Here is a 16847-nt window from a genome sequence, read left to right as displayed (position 1 = left end):
ATACTTATCTCCAGGAATGATAGAGCAACTGCCACTGTTTGTCTGCATGTGCAAGAAAGGCATTGAATGGGAGCAGTATTTGGAAGGGATGCTGTTCCTGGTAGTGCTAATGGGAGATCCTGGGGGAGGCTTCTGGGTAAGTTAGCTCTCTGTCTGGATGCGTTTTAGTATGAGCCTTTATCATGAGGCCTTACTGTAGACAAATCACAGGGCCCTATGTGGGCACTGCTATTGTGTAGTGTTAGGGCTGCTGATATTGGAGTAGCCTTGGCACGGCTCAACAGCTAAACACGTCTTTGCAAATGCATGTGACCAATTCTCTGAAATTCTATTACCAGATAGGTTCAGGTATGGTTACAGGTAATTTTCTAGTGTGGGGGATACTAGGGCGGGAAAGCACCCCCCCCCTCTCTTTCTGTTGCTTGTCTGTGAGCCCTCCCCCTTTCTAGCACCTGATATATAATTATCTCCATGAATGATAGAGCAACTGCCACTGTTTGTCTGTAATTTGCTACTGTGCATGCACAGCGGCCATTTTGGGATGGATTTTTGCCGCGACTGCTGCGCTACGGCGACTGTCACGGAACTCTGGAAGGTAAGTTTTGACACAGCATGGGTGCAATGTGGGCGGTGTGGGCCCTCCTGGACCCAGGGGCCCATGTGCACCGCACACATTACAGCATGGTAGAAACGCCAATGCTTCTACCCCTGCCACACAGATCTTGGAGATCTCTCCCTCTCTTTTGTTGTTAGGAGCCGCCTCATCCGTGATACCTTCTCCTTAGCCGCTGCACGTCCTGAGCTGTTGCTAGGCTACAGGGGGCGGCTGCCGTGCATTCTGTTCCCGGCTGTTACTAAGCAGCCATGATGCTCTGCTTGTATGTGCAGCGGTTCAGCTGCTACATGAGTAACCTTAGGGGGCCTGTCTCTGTAGGCTAAGAGGATTGGTTCTTGGTTCTGACAAAAGGTGGGGAGGTCTTAGCCTCCTTGCCGGTTATAGCTTATATCTGTCAGAGGCCACCTGCCCCGCTGTAGTTATCTGGTGGATACTTTGCTAGTTCTTGCAAGCCTTCTGCTCAACTCACTTGTTTATTTAGAATCTCTGCTTATTCCCAGCCCTTGCCTGGACCTGTGTTTGTCTTTTCTTAGTATCTGCTTATTTATTTGCCTGTCGCCTGACCAGAGCCGATAACAAATCTTGGGACCCGGTACACCGATATCTCTGGGGAACCCGCAATCCCCCTTAACCAGGGTGTCTCTCGTCTATAGGGAGCGGAGTTGGACAGCGGTGGGGCTTTGGGCGGCTTCTATGTGGAGCCTTTGACTCAGACTGTCAGTGAGCCCAGTGGGCGTTTTTTTTTTGCTGGGCTGCCCGGCTCTTCGGTGGTGGTGTTAGGGACAGACAGGGAAGCGGCAGTGCAGCGACATGCGTAATGTCGGCAATACAGCATGGACAACAGGGACTGGACCAAGTTACTGGGTAAAAGGAGGCAGGAGGTGTTTTGAGGCCTGTTAATTGTTTTCTTACTTAAAAGCATTATTACGTGGTGCAGTCCCGTTTTTTGTGCCCCTTATCATTGGGGTTTCGTGAACCTCGAGGCCCTGTACGGGTGTCCCCTTTGTCCCCACTGTCACTGTGCCTGCGGAGAGCATCACAGAGACTGCTAGATAATGGATAAATTATAATAGTGACTACCATATAATGCAGAGAATATTATAGTGAACACCATATAAAGCAGAGAACATCAGTGACCTCCATATAATACAGGGAACATCTCAGTGACCTCTAAATATAGAGAGCATTGCAGTTACAGCCAGATAATACAGAGAGTACCGCAATGATCGCCAGATAATACAGAGAGCATTGTAGGGGTCACCATATAATGCTGAGAGCATTGCCGTTATACGACCATAAAATACAAGAGAGCATCGCAGTAACCACAATATAATATAGGGAGCACTAGAGTATTATAGAAGTGCTGTGGTGCAGCTGTCAGTGACATATACTGAGACTAAGGCTGGGTACACACTGGAGCGACGGGATTTGTTCCGACATAGGAACGAATCCCCGCCAGCCCGAATTGCCTGTACACACTGGGGCAGCTTTAATAAAGGACGGAAGGACCATGGGCCTAATTCAGACCTGATCGCTGCTGTGCGTTTTCGGGGCACGGTGACATCTGGTGGCCCCTGTATGTCCGTGCAGCACAGCAATGCAGACACATGCTTACAATACTGCTGGAGGAGGAGTCACAGACTGAGGGGTCTATTTGCTAAGCCTCGGATGGATATAAAGTACTAGCCAATCAGCTCCTGCCATGTCACAGACTGGGCTTGAAAAATGACAGGAGCTGACTGGCTGGTACTTTATCTCCGTCCACTTTATCTCCTTCCAAGGCTTAGTAAATAGACTCCTCAGTGACTTCTCCTCCCTGAGGCTGCACTATGAAGTTAGAGGGGGCGGGGCAGCTGATGGACTGCTGAGCTCAGCCAGTCCCAAGTCAGCAAGGTGGGTCAGTCTGCAGCTCCGCCTCACCCATCTCGACATAAACTGACTGCTGCCAGCCGGGTTGTAACTATTCTGTGCGTATTAGAAAAGAAAATCATTGGGCCGCGGCTATCATCGATGGCGGGAAACCATGTGGTTCTCCCCCATCGATGGTAAAACTGACATTGGCTGCCGACCATCAATGATTTTGCAAATATTTATGGCCAACCCTAGCGCAACATGGTTTTACCCAGGTGCACACTTACCTTCTCTTTTTCACTTTACCCCCGTAATGTGTATAACTTAATAACCATTTGTGTTTTCAATGTTCTGTCTTTCTTTTGTATGGTCCATTTTGTGGTTGGACCTAATATATTATAATATATTATAATATAATATATATGTTTCTCCAGTGAATAATATGTGACTATCATGGGACACATGGAAAGACTAATTATTTTTTCTTAACCATTTGTATGATTTCGGTGTGAAAACCCTCTAAACCACAAGTCAGAGCTCTGATGGATGGGCAGAGGAGTCTTAGTGGACAAGCAGCATTTCTGAAATAGGCATCTTCATTTTTATATGATCATCTTGAAATTTTAATGATCAGTGGGCTCGTTATAGATAGTGGTTTCCATGTCAACATTTTCTGTTTATGTCTTCAGGCTGGACAAGGCCGATGGGGTACTGAGGAGTCGGAGTTTAATGTCGTTTTGGCAACAAGGAACTACATGCAGCTAAGGGCCACATTTAAAGCCTATGAAATTGTAAGTATCAGGCAAGTGGAAAATCACCCACAGCCACCACACAGCCAGACCGGTAGCCACACTGTGGTGCTGATAGCCTCAGTCACTTTACCTGATGCACCCATCTTATGGGTAGATATATCAAACCTTCTAAAGAGGACAAGTGGAGGGGTTGCTTATAGCAACCAATCAGTTTTTAGCTATCATTTATTTGGTAGATTATATAAAATGGTAGGTAGAATCTGATTGGTAGCTTCGGGTAACCTCTCCAGAAGGTTTGGTACATCTCCACCTTAGACACAACATTACAGTCATTTTGTGACTATGAACTTAATTGTCTTTACCGCCCTACAAAAATGATGAAAATAAGGAAAAAAAGGGGCAAAATTGGGGTAAAAGGGGTAAAATTGGCCACTCCCCTAAAGCCCATAGCCACACCCAATCTACACTGCCACTCCCCCAACTCATTTAGACCACACCCTATTTGGACATAGGATGTCAGAGATATTGTCTATGGACGAGTAGGGAAATAGCACCCTGAATAAGTAATCTCAATTGAGTAGTGTTGGATTGTCTCACCAGTTATTTTCCATCCCTCATCTAATGACACCACTACAATCTAACCTACATCAGACATTCTCTAACTTGCTGAAGATGGAAATTTGCAATTTGCACGGTGCAGGGAAAGCCCCACGTTGTAGCCGCTACTGTCCTGGACCACTGAAAGATCTGGCCTAGAAATCCACTCTGATCGGCTGTTCACGTACTGAGCCCTCTAGGTCAGCTAAGTGTATTCATTCTGCATTGCAGCTACACAAGGAGTGAGCACTGGTGCTGGTTACTTAATGTAAAGGCAGGGCACATACCAATTTTTAAAAAAAACTGCTTAAAATGTTAAATATAAGTGCTGATTCTGTCATAATAATCATCAGAAGCACATTTTTACCCCAGCCTGGGCACCCACAAAGAATAAAAAAAAGAAATACACCCTAACTGTACTTACCTTCCACTAGGCCAAGTTACATGAAACTCAAAATCTTGCAGCTTTTTCACACAGTCAACTTTAATCCCAATACCTATAATATAATCCTGTTAGCCTGTCCATCTAAGACATGCACGGCGAGAGCTGGAAATTATTGTGCAATCGCCCAAAACTCACGCCTTCCACCATCAATAACATACAAGCAAAGCAAAACCAGTATGAGATGCAATATTTGCTAGCTGTGCCAGCACTCATACAGATTCTCCATTGAAACATATAGAAGAGTTGATGAGCTCAACATCATGGAGACCAGAGTCAGACTGGCCATCTGGTACTTGCCAGAAGGGCCTATGGCCTAATGGACAAGTTCGGCCTGAAAGCCAAGACAAACAGCTCCCCCTCCCAGCGCTCCGCGCAGCCTGCATGCAGAGAATCGGGGTTGTGCAAAGAGGCGATGCCCCCATCACTCGCAACATGCCCACGTGTGGCATGGTCAAACCCCTTGTCTAGTGCACACGCGTCTGTGGTGCCCATGCATTGAGGGATGTCGAGGCTGAATTACAGCCCCAGTCCATCTCTGGTGGAGACTGTCAAAGAAAGACATACAGGAGGCAGGAAAGCTACCACAAAGAAGCAGAAACACTAGATAAGAGACAATGGGGCATGTTCAGCATGAAAAATAAAGAACTGAGAATTTTAGTTTTCAATGCACAGCTTTTTCATTCACAATTTTTTCAGTATTCTTCATTCCTGCATATTATATTTATCACTTCCGGAAAACTGTTCCTTTTGCGGAGACAGCTTTTTGCGGAAAGTGACATTTTTCTCCATAGCTGCGCAGTGCCCAGTTCAGTCCCCCGTGATCATGTCCCTTATTGCCGAGTATACTAGGATCTGTCCGGCTGAAGAGGTCTGCTTCAACCGCGCCCTCCTCCCCCCCCCCCCCCCCCCGTTGCGGTGACTTGGAATATGTTAGAGGAACTTGAAACATTCTCAATTAGCCTCTCACTAGACCCAGGAGCTGATCCTCGTCTATAGACAGTGCAGTGTTACACCCACTGAGGCAGAAGAGGCGCAATCAGGCAATGCCGGCCACACAGTGACTATCGGTGTCGGACTGGGGCATGAAGGGCCCACCGGGGAAATGTGATGGTAGGGGCCCATGTTTTTGGGTGTGACCAGTATCCAGAAGGGGTGTGGCCAGCCACCACATTGGTTTGCCTAACTATTAGAGAGTGCATTGTCTGGGCCCCTTGATAAAAACATATAGTAAATACTGCTAATGCATACATGACATTGTACCAGATTAGTAACAGCAATGTACTGTAGAAAATAGGCCATAGTCCTGTGCAGTATAAGGTAATATATATACATATATGTACATAAGTGCACAGTCCAGACCCTGATCCAACCCTGGTAACTACCAGCTGGGTGACTGCACATCCGGGTGTGCCAAAGGGATAAACAACAGCTCAGTAAAACCAATCGATATAAAACAAATCATGACACTATTCTAAAGAAGATTCAGTTGTCATTGTGTACCTCTTTCTCTTCTAGCTGCACGGGAAAAACATTGAGGACGTAATTAAAAGTGAAACATCCGGAGACCTGAAAAAAGCTTATCTGACAATAGGTAAGCTATATTACAAAAACTAGCTTGGTTTCCTATATACTGAGTGTTTGTTCTGATTCTTCTGTTGGCTCTTATTGATCATTAAAGTTACCAGAGGTTCCCATGTGGGCCTCATACTTAAGTAGTCCCTTAAGTTTAATATAAGAAAAACATATTGCTGGCAAAATTGGAAGTAAAAGCGACGATATATTACATCTACTCTACCAGAATGTCCAGAAAAGCACGCCAATATTCCTGCAGCCCCTCAGTACTGCCCACCTCCCGAGTAAAGTGGGCAGTCCGGGTCCCATCTACCCGGTTTATAATGTTGGGAATCACGTCTTTGCATTGTGTAGGGGGGGGGGGGGGGGCACATTGAGTTTGATTCCAACCAGGTTCTTATCTGTGTGGAGTTTCTCTGGCACAGGGCACCAAAAAGTCTAGTTACAGCTCTGCTTGCACTACCCAGTACACAGAGGGTTGCCAACGGTGCACAGACAGCTATCTTTCCCCCCTGAATGACCCGCACAGGCGAACTCCTCCTGCACCACGGAAGGTTACCCTTTCTTCCCTCCCTGCCGCAGATGGGGTACTCTAGTTGTCCCCCATACTCCAAAAAAATATTTGTTTAATTGGCAAAATGGATTAAAATATTCCGTATACATCGCATTTTTCTGAAATTTACTGGGTGCAGTACTTTTATCATCTCATGTAGAATTTCTCATGCCATAGTTACATTTGGTAGTTACTGTATGAACGGGTGGTCTTCAGAATGCCGGCTGTCGGGATCCCGGCACACAGTATACTGGCGCCGGAATCCCGACAGCCGGCATACCGACACTTATTCTTCCTTGTGGGGGTCCACGACCCCCCTGGAGGGAGAATAAAATAGCGTAGCGCGCCACCGTGCCCGCAAGGGGCTCATTTGCGCTCGCCACACCGTCGGTATGCCGGCGGTCGGTCTCCCGGCGCCGGTATGCTGGTCGCCGGGAGCCCGACCGCCGGCATACCATACTATACCCACACGAACATGTGTTTTCTATTAACCATAGGAGATTTCCCAGTCTCCGTGCTGCATTAGCGTTATTACTGCACAGTTCCCATCATTTTAAAATAGTTTCTGAGAGCATTTAAGAGTCTTAAACATGTGTGATCTTGGGCTACCTTGGCGCACTACAATCCCCATCGTGTCATGTTACCTTAAGGTATTTTTTTTTTTAAATATTCCAGGTTACACTGCACAGTATGTATGGAACATCTATTGAGCCGAATGTAAAAAGGTCCAAGTTTTAAAAAAAAGTGCAGATTTTTTGCGATCTTGCAACAGGATTTAAAGACAGGAATTTTTGTAAAGGCCAAACCAACCAGATGAATAAAAAAATGCTGCTGTAATGTCTAAAAAATCGCTGAACAATCTGTACATTTTCATACTCACACCCTATTAAAATTGGCCATGGTGGCATATTGAGGGCCGTTTGTCTGATTTAGTGTAGGTCACAGCCATAAGCATAAAACTACGGCCGCAAAATTGTGACGTTAGGTGTATATTCTCATTTCCTCGCACCTTCAAGTATGTGCAACTAACAGAATACACGGCAACTGCATAAAGATAACCCCTAATCTGCGTGGTACTCAAAATTCCATTTGTCTGTGTACAGCAAAAGTTAGTCTACAAAAGACAATTAAAGCTGGTATCCTGCCTATATATTAATGCAGACATATATATGAGATGTGAGAGGAACTTCAGCTGTCTGTAGTAGCAGTTTAACAGAGCTGCAGTGGAGAGTCAGGGTAATACTGAACAGCCTGGTGGTCATTCCGAGTTGTTCGCTCGCTAGCTGCTTTTAGCAGCATTGCACACGCTAGGCCGCCACCCTCTGGGTGTATCTTAGCTTCGCAGAATAGCGAACGAAAGAGTAGCAGAATTGCTACTAAATATTTTCTTGCAGTTTCTGAGTAGCTCCAGACCTACTCCTAGATTGGGATCAGCTCGGTCCGTTTAGTTCCTGGTTTGACGTCACAAACACGCCCTGCGTTCGGCCAGCCACTCCCCCGTTTCTCCAGACACTCCCGCGTTTTTCCCTGACACGCCTGCATTTTTTAGCACACTCTCGGAAAACGCTCAGTTACCACCCAGAAACGCCCCTTTCCTGTCAATCACTCACCGATCAGCAGTGCGACTGAAAAGCGCCGCATGAACAACAGCAAAACTGCTAAGTTTTTAGTTAAATAACTAAGCGCATGCGCACTGCGTACTATGCGCATGCGCATTTAGCAACAAATCGCAGCATAGCGAAAATCGGCAACGAGCGAACAACTCGGAATGACCACCCCTATGTTAACTTTTCAGATTATTGCCCTTATTTATCAATGAGTGATAAATTTCACTGTGAGTGATAAATTGCACCAGCCAATCCGCTCCTAACTTCCATGTCACAGGCTGGGTCTGAAAAATGACAGTTAGGAGCGGATTGGCTTGTGCAATTTATCTCTCACAGTGAAATTTATCACTCATTGATAAATAAGGGCATAAATCTGAACATTCAGTGATGATTAGCAGTCCAAATAAACAGAGATCACTAATTTCTATAGCACTTGGACTTTCTACGCAGTGCTGTGCAGTGCAGCGGTGCTGTTGTAGAACTTGGCCTGGCAGATAACGCCATCTTCAGATGGCCATTGTGGCATGTGGGCTACATTTCTCAAAAATTTATGGAAAAGGGATCCAACAAATTCCTCTCCAATAACTGGAGCTTACATATGCATGGTTCTATGATCCAAAGTCCAAACCCAGAAATAAAGTGATCACATAAATAATCACTTTACTTTTTACACTTCCTTTTTTACCTGAGCCCAAACCCCTGCAGGAGTTTCCTAGTACATTGCCCTGACAACTAATTTATAATTGCCGCGATATGTGGCGATAAATGTACTGATCAATATTTTAATTGGGACATTGGTAAATAGGTCCCCAGAGCTGGCCCTAGGCATATGCAAACTAGACCAATGCCTAGGGCACTTGGAATGCCTAGGGACATGCATTCCAAGCCTAGGGCCAGCTCAGGGGCAGTGACAGTGGGCAGTGTCAGCTTGCGGGTCACCTGGCAGGTGGACGGCATGGCAGTTCTGTTCTGGCTGACTTTCGTGATCGAAGCTCTCACTCAGCTCCGATCAGGTGTCAGCTCATACAAAGAGCCGGCAGCAGCTGGAGTGGGGAGCAGAGATAGTGGCGGTGGCAAGTAACAAAAATGGCCACTGGGCCTGGAGGAGGGCTGCTGAGCATGCCCAGCCACAACAGCTCCTCTTCCCATGGGCCTTATTGTTAAGCAGGCTGAGTCTGCACTGACTGACTCCCATGCTTCAATTCAATATCTGCAGAGTCCAGGCTGGGTAAGTGCTGTATGGGGTGTGTGGGAAGATTGGGGTTTAGTAATGTAGTGCATATGTATATAATGGCATTACTGTGTGGCATTATGTGTATAAGGGCATTACTAATGTGTGGCATAATGTGTAAGGGGCATTACTGTGTGGCATTATGTGTATAAGGGCAAGACTAATGTGTGGCATCATGTGTAAGGGGCATTACAGTGTTGCATTATGTGTATAAGCTGCGCTATTGCTGTGTGACATTATGTGTATAAGGAGCACTACTGTGTATGAATGTATAGAGTTTTTGAAAGACGTTTGGATTCAGATGTTCTCTTTCCAACAGAAGTCATTCTGGGCATGTTTACAATTAGAAACACTTCTAGCTACGTGGGCAGCAGAGCAAGCACTAGTTATACCCAGCGACACATGACTCATAGACACGACGTGTGCCAGGAATTCTGCTTGGGAACTGATGTCGGTGCGGTCTCACGCATGTCCTGCCCCGATCCTGACCTGTTTCCTTCTGCGAAGGATCCCAGGGGAATTCCAATAATGTCTGGCTCTGGCTAAGTCTTGTCATTGTGTAGGAGAGATATGGAAATAGCTCAGTTTGATGCAGTGTTCTATGTTCCCCCATCCACCCCACATCCCTGCCTTATGGTGTAAGTCCGACTTAGCCAATCCGCGAATCTTCATCAGTTGTACGGCTACATAGAAGACCATCTACCAGCATGCTGGAAATTGTAGTTCTATAACAATGGTGAGCTACGGGTTACCCAAGCTTGCTGAAAGTTAACACAAATACAAAAAGTGAGACCTCACATGATGGTACAATATACTGATAGTATAATAAAAAATAATTTCTGTGCCAAATTCTAAATATAATTTATATCATAATATTATCATCATCTATTCCAAGCTACCGGGTTAGAGGGTGCTGCCTGGCTAGCAGTTACAGCAATTTAAATACACACTATACTTTTTAATATTTAGCATTTTTAGAATAATGTGTACAGGATCGCAAACGCAGACTGAGACACACCTGCGTTTTTGGCGCCACTACCAGTTACCTCACCTAAACAATCTGTCTCTCACTTTGCGAATAAGTCTTCTCTGCGACCAGCGTTGCAAGACCATCGTAGCACATGCGCAGTGTGGCTTAGATGCATGCGCAATCGGCCTATAATCGCTCAGCATCGACACTGCATACACCCCTGTATCAGGGCCTGGGTCAGCTGCTAAGGGGTCCCCAATGCTGCCACATGAATAAACTAGTGATGAGCGGGTTCGGTTCCTCGGAAACCGAACCCCCCCGAACTTCACCCATTTTACACGGGTCCGAGGCATACTCGGATTCTCCCGTATGGCTCGGTTAACCCGAGCGCGCCCGAACGTCATCATCCCGCTGTCGGATTCTCGCGAGATTCGGATTCTATATAAGCAGCCGCGCGTCACCGCCATTTTCACTCGTGCATTGTAAATGTTAGGGAGAGGACGTGGCTGGCGTCCTCTCCGTTTATTAATCTTGATGCAAAAATATTTGTGCTTATTCCTTAATTGTGGGGACTGGGGAGCAGCTGTATTATATAGGAGGAGTACAGTGCAGAGTTTTGCTGACAGTGACCACCAGTATACGTTGTCTGCCTGAAAAACACTCCATATCTGTGCTCAGTGTGCTGCATATATCTGTGTTCACACTGCTTAATTGTGGGGACTGGGGAGCAGCTGTATTATATAGGAGGAGTACAGTGCAGAGTTTTGCTGACAGTGACCACCAGTATACGTTGTCTGCCTGAAAAACACTCCATATCTGTGCTCAGTGTGCTGCATATATCTGTGCTCACACTGCTTTTTTGTGGGCACTGGGGACCACCAGTATATTATATAGGAGGAGTACAGTGCAGAGTTTTGCTGACCAGTGACCACCAGTATACGTTGTCTGCCATATCTGTGCTCAGTGTGCTGCATATATCTGTGCTCACACTGCTTAATTGTGAGGACTGGGGAGCAGCTGTATTATATAGGAGGAGCAGAGTTTTGCTGACAGTGACCACCAGTATACGTTGTCTGCCTGAAAAACACTCCATATCTGTGCTCAGTGTGCTGCATATATCTGTGCTCACACTGCTTTATTGTGGGCACTGGGGACCACCAGTATATTATATAGGAGGAGTACAGTGCAGAGTTTTGCTGACAGTGACCACCAGTATATATAGCAGTACGGTACGAAAGGCCACTGCTCTACCTACCACTGTGTCGTCAAGTATACTATCCATCCATACCTGTGGTGCATTTCAGTTGTGCGCAGTATATATAGTAGTAGGCCATTGCTATTGATACTGGCATATAATTCCACACTTTAAAAAATGGAGAACAAAAATGTGGAGGTTAAAATAGGGAAAGATCAAGATCCACTTCCACCTCGTGCTGAAGCTGCTGCCACTAGTCATGGCCGAGACGATGAAATGCCATCAACGTCGTCTGCCAAGGCCGATGCCCAATGTCATAGTAGAGAGCATGTAAAATCCAAAAAACAAAAGTTCAGTAAAATGACCCAAAAATCAAAATTGAAAGCGTCTGATGAGAAGCGTAAACTTGCCAATATGCCATTTACGACACGGAGTGGCAAGGAACGGCTGAGGCCCTGGCCTATGTTCATGGCTAGTGGTTCAGATTCACATGAGGATGGAAGCACTCATCCTCTCGCTAGAAAAATGAAAAGACTTAAGCTGGCAAAAGCACAGCAAAGAACTGTGCGTTCTTCTAAATCACAAATCCCCAAGGAGAGTCCAATTTTGTCGGTTGCGATGCCTGACCTTCCCAACACTGGACGGGAAGAGCTTGCGCCTTCCACCATTTGTGCGCCCCCTGCAAGTGCTGGAAGGAGCACCCGCAGTCCAGTTCCTGATAGTCAAATTGAAGATGTCACTGTTGAAGTACACCAGGATGGGGATATGGGTGTTGCAGGCGCTGGGGAGGAAATTGACAAGGAGGATTCTGATGGTGAGGTGGTTTGTTTAAGTCAGGCACCCGGGGAGACACCTGTTGTCTGTGGGACGAATATGGCCATTGACATGCCTGGTCAAAATACCAAAAAAATCAGCTCTTCGGTGTGGAATTATTTCAACACAAATGCGGACAACAGGTGTCAAGCCGTGTGTTGCCTTTGTCAAGCTGTAATAAGTAGGGGTAAGGACGTTAACCACCTAGGAACATCCTCCCTTATGCGTCACCTGGTCCGCATTCATCAGAAGTCAGTGACAAGTTCAAAAACTTTGGATGACAGCGGAAGCAGTCCACTGACCACTAAATCCCTTCCTCTTGTAACCAAGCTCCTGCAAACCACACCACCAACTCCCTCAGTGTCAATTTCCACCTTACACAGGAAAGCCAATAGTCCTGCAGGCCATGTCACTGGCAAGTCTGACGAGTCCTCTCCTGCCTGGGATTCCTCCGATGCATTCTTGAGTGTAACGCCTACTGCTGCTGGCGCTGCTGTTGTTGCTGCTGGGAGTCGATCGGCATCCCAGAGGGGAAGTCGGAAGACCACTTGTACTACTTCCAGTAAGCAATTGACTGTCCAACAGTCCTTTGCGAGGAAGATGAAATATCACAGCAGTCATCCTGCTGCAAAGCGGATAACTCAGGTCTTGTCAGCCTGGGTGGTGAGAAACGTGGTTCCGGTATCCACCGTTAATTCAGAGGCAACTAGAGACTTGATTGAGGTACTGTGTCCCCGGTACCAAATACCATCTAGGTTCCATTTCTCTAGGCAGGTGATACCGAAAATGTACACAGACCTCAGAAAAAGAGTCACCAGTGTCCTAAAAAATGCAGTTGTACCCAATGTCCACTTAACCACGGACATGTGGACAAGTGGAGCAGGGCAGACTCAGGACTATATGACTGTGACAGCCCACTGGATAGATGTATTGCCTCCCGCAGCAAGAACAGCAGCGGCGGCACCAGTAGCAGCATCTCGCAAACGCCAACTCGTTCCTAGGCAGGCTACGCTTTGTATCACCGCTTTCCATAAGAGGCACACAGCTGACAACCTCTTACGGAAACTGAGGAACATCATCGCAGAATGGCTTACCCCAATTGGACTCTCCTGGGGATTTGTGACATCGGACAACGCCACCAATATTGTGCGTGCATTACATCTGGGCAAATTCCAGCACGTCCCATGTTTTGCACATACAGTGAATTTGGTGGTGCAGAATTATTTAAAAAACGACAGGGGCGTGCAAGAAATGCTGTCGGTGGCCCGAAGAATTGCGGGCCACTTTCGGCATTCAGCTACCGCGTGCCGAAGACTGGAGCACCACCGAACACTCCTGGACCTGCCCTGCCATCATCTGAAGCAAGAGGTGGTAACGAGGTGGAATTCAACCCTCTATATGCTTCAGAGGATGGAGGAGCAGCAAAAGGCCATTCAAGCCTATACATCTGCCCACGATATAGGCAAAGGAGGGGGAATGCACCTGACTCAAGCGCAGTGGAGAATGATTTCAACGTTGTGCAAGGTTCTGCAACCCTTTGAACTTGCCACACGTGAAGTCAGTTCAGACACTGCCAGCCTGAGTCAGGTCATTCCCCTCATCAGGCTTTTGCAGAAGAAGCTGGAGACATTGAAGGAGGAGCTAAAACAGAGCAATTCCGCTAGGCATGTGGTACTTGTGGATGGAGCCCTTACTTCGCTTAACCAGGATTCACGTATGGTCAATCTGTTGAAATCAGAGCACTACATTTTGGCCACCGTGCTCGATCCTAGATTTAAAACCTACGTTGTATCTCTCTTTCCGGCAGACACAAGTCTGCAGAGGTTCAAATACCTGCTGGTGAGAAAATTGTCAAGTCAAGCGGAACGTGACCCGTCAACAGCTCCTCCTTCACATTCTCCCGCAACTGGGGGTGCGAGGAAAAGGCTAAGAATTCCGAGCCAACCCGCTGGCGGTGATGTAGGGCAGTCTGGAGCGAGTGCTGACATCTGGTCCGGACTGAAGGACCTGGCAACGATTACTGACATGTCGTCTACTGTCACTGCATATGAATCTGTCACCATTGAAAGAATGGTGGAGGATTATATGAGTGACCGCATCCAAGTAGGCATGTCAGACAGTCCGTACGTATACTGGCAGGAAAAAGAGGCAATTTGGAGGCCCTTGCACAAACTGGCTGTATTTTACCTAAGTTGCCCACCCTCCAGTGTGTACTCCGAAAGAGTGTTTAGTGCAGCCGCTCACCTTGTCAGCAATCGGCGTACGAGGTTACTTCTAGAAAATGTGGAGAAGATGATGTTCATCAAAATGAATTATAATCAATTCCTTCGTGGAGACATTCACCAGCAATTGCCTCCAGAAAGTACACAGGGACCTGAGATGGTGGATTCCAGTGGGGACGAATTAATAATCTGTGTAGAGGGGGATGTACACAGTGAAAGGGGTGAGGAATCGGAGGATGACGATGAGGTGGACATCTTGCCTCTGTAGAGCCAGTTTGTGCAAGGAGAGATTGATTGCTTCTTTTTTGGTGGGGGCCCAAACCAACCAGTCATTTCAGTCACAGTCGTGTGGCAGACCCTGTCGCTGAAATGATGGGTTCGTTAAAGTGTGCATGTCCTGTTTATACAACATAAGGGTGGGTGGGAGGGCCCAAGGACAATTCCATCTTGCACCTCTTTTTTCTTTCATTTTTCTTTGCATCATGTGCTGTTTGGGGACAATTTTTTTGAAGTGCCATCCTGCCTGACACTGCAGTGCCACTCCTAGATGGGCCAGGTGTTTGTGTCGGCCACTTGTGTCGCTTAGCTTAGCCATCCAGCGACCTTGGTGCACCTCTTTTTTTCTTTGCATCATGTGCTGTTTGGGGACTATTTTTTTTGAAGTGCCATCCTATCTGACACTGCAGTGCCACTCCTAGATGGGCCAGGTGTTTGTGTCGGCCACTTGTGTTGCTTAGCTTAGCCATCCAGCGACCTCGGTGCAAATTTTAGGACTAAAAATAATATTGTGAGGTGTTCAGAATAGACTGAAAATGAGTGGAAATTATGGTTATTGAGGTTAATAATACTATGGGATCAAAATGACCCCCAAATTCTATGATTTAAGCTGTTTTTGAGGTTTTTTTGTAAAAAAAACACCCGAATCCGACAAAAAATTTTCAGGGAGGTTTTGCCAAAACGCGTCCGAATCCAAAACACGGCCGCGGACCCGAATCCAAAACCAAAACACAAAACTCGAAAAATTTCCGGTGCACATAACTAGAATAAACCCACAATTACCAAGTGGCCACCACAGTAATGTCATGGTCAGGGAAGGGAAATGGGTTGGGTATGGGTGACCGACGTTTGGGATCCTGGCGGTCACCATACTGATGCTGGAAACCCGGGGTTGAGAATACGGCGGGGAGCGCAACGAAGCCCCTGCGCTTGCCATAGGTTATATTCCCACTCTATGGGTGTCGTGGACACCCACGAGTGGGAATAGTCCCTGTTAGTCTGAATGCCGACTGTCGGGATAGTTCAGGGTTGGGATACAGGCGTTGGTATTGTGACCGCCGATCACATAACTACATCCCAGGGAAATGATCCTCCATTATGCCAGTCCCGTTGTTAATGTGTCATACTGCACTGGGGTATGTAGGACAGAACAGTGTATGGAGATTACCTTATGTGCAGGATGTGGGAGTAATAACAGGCGGTCCAGCAAGTTGTCACGATGGTGTGAGGACAACACCCTGAAAGCGGCAGCTGCCTAGTGCTGTGCTTGCAGATCGGCCAAGGGAGGTGTCTGGACCACAGGATATTGTTCAGAGACTTGGACATCATTTGCAAGCCCTGAAATCTTACCCATTCTGACCCCAATTTGAATACCCAAACACTGTGACCAATCCTGAAGAACCTGAGCATAGGGTCCAGGACTAAACTGAAAAGCAAATGTGAGAGGAGACAGCCCTGTCATGTGACACGGGACATCACAATCTTATCACCTACATTAATAATAGTAATTATAATCATTTTATTTATATAGCGCTCTTTCTTCAACAGGACTCCAGGCACTTTACAGACATCAAAAACAATGCACATAATAGAAAAGATTAAGTAATACAGTAAAAGACAAACCACACAGAAATACAAAATGGAAACCTAGAGAGTACAATAAGCATAATCCAGGGTTGGTTTAGACATAACTTCCAATAACTTCCTACAAAAGGAGCCAGGTGAGGCAGCCATCTTGGGCTCACTACATTGGATTACCCTGGGTGGACGAGGTCACGACTAGAAGAGATGACACAAAATAGCTGTTTGCAGTGGCCTACTGCTAGGTGTAATATTCCAGCACAACCGTCAGGTCCATGTATTTTTCATCCCATCCATGAGCGCACCAGATAAGGCGGCCATGTTGGACATGCTATGAAATTTACATTGTGGAAGATAAGCCATACAGGGACCCAAAGCATATATGGGAAACACTGACACATGTGTGGTAGCATGATATACCCTGTATATATAGATCCACATGTAGTATCCCACCCACAGGGGAACCATAGGAGGCAGCTATTTGGGGCGCACTGCTTAGGTTGCTGCTGGCACTGTGTTCAAACAATGGAGGTATGGCACGAAGGGATAGCATACAGTGGGACAGA

At 46.6% G+C, this 16847-nt stretch overlaps 1 protein-coding gene and 1 long non-coding RNA gene across 3 annotated transcripts in view; one reads left to right on the top strand and one right to left on the bottom strand.

Moving 5' to 3' along the window:
- LOC134928535 (uncharacterized) overlaps positions 1–16847 on the bottom strand; it is a 411940-nt gene that overhangs the window by 200755 nt on the left and 194338 nt on the right. The gene's annotated exons all lie outside the window — the stretch shown is intronic.
- Positions 1–16847, top strand: part of ANXA13 (annexin A13) — a 245292-nt gene that overhangs the window by 203612 nt on the left and 24833 nt on the right. For both annotated transcript variants that reach the window (XM_063924397.1, XM_063924398.1), the window contains 2 exons: positions 3157–3258; positions 5777–5852. In XM_063924397.1, coding sequence (XP_063780467.1) covers positions 3157–3258; positions 5777–5852 — 178 coding nt within the window. The remainder of the gene's footprint in view (positions 1–3156; positions 3259–5776; positions 5853–16847) is intronic.

The sequence above is a fragment of the Pseudophryne corroboree genome, chromosome 5 (assembly GCF_028390025.1).
Source record: "Pseudophryne corroboree isolate aPseCor3 chromosome 5, aPseCor3.hap2, whole genome shotgun sequence".
Classification (NCBI taxonomy): domain Eukaryota; kingdom Metazoa; phylum Chordata; class Amphibia; order Anura; family Myobatrachidae; genus Pseudophryne; species Pseudophryne corroboree.
The sequence above is the reverse complement of the archived record's forward strand: the minus strand, read 5'-3'. Positions and strand labels throughout refer to the sequence as shown.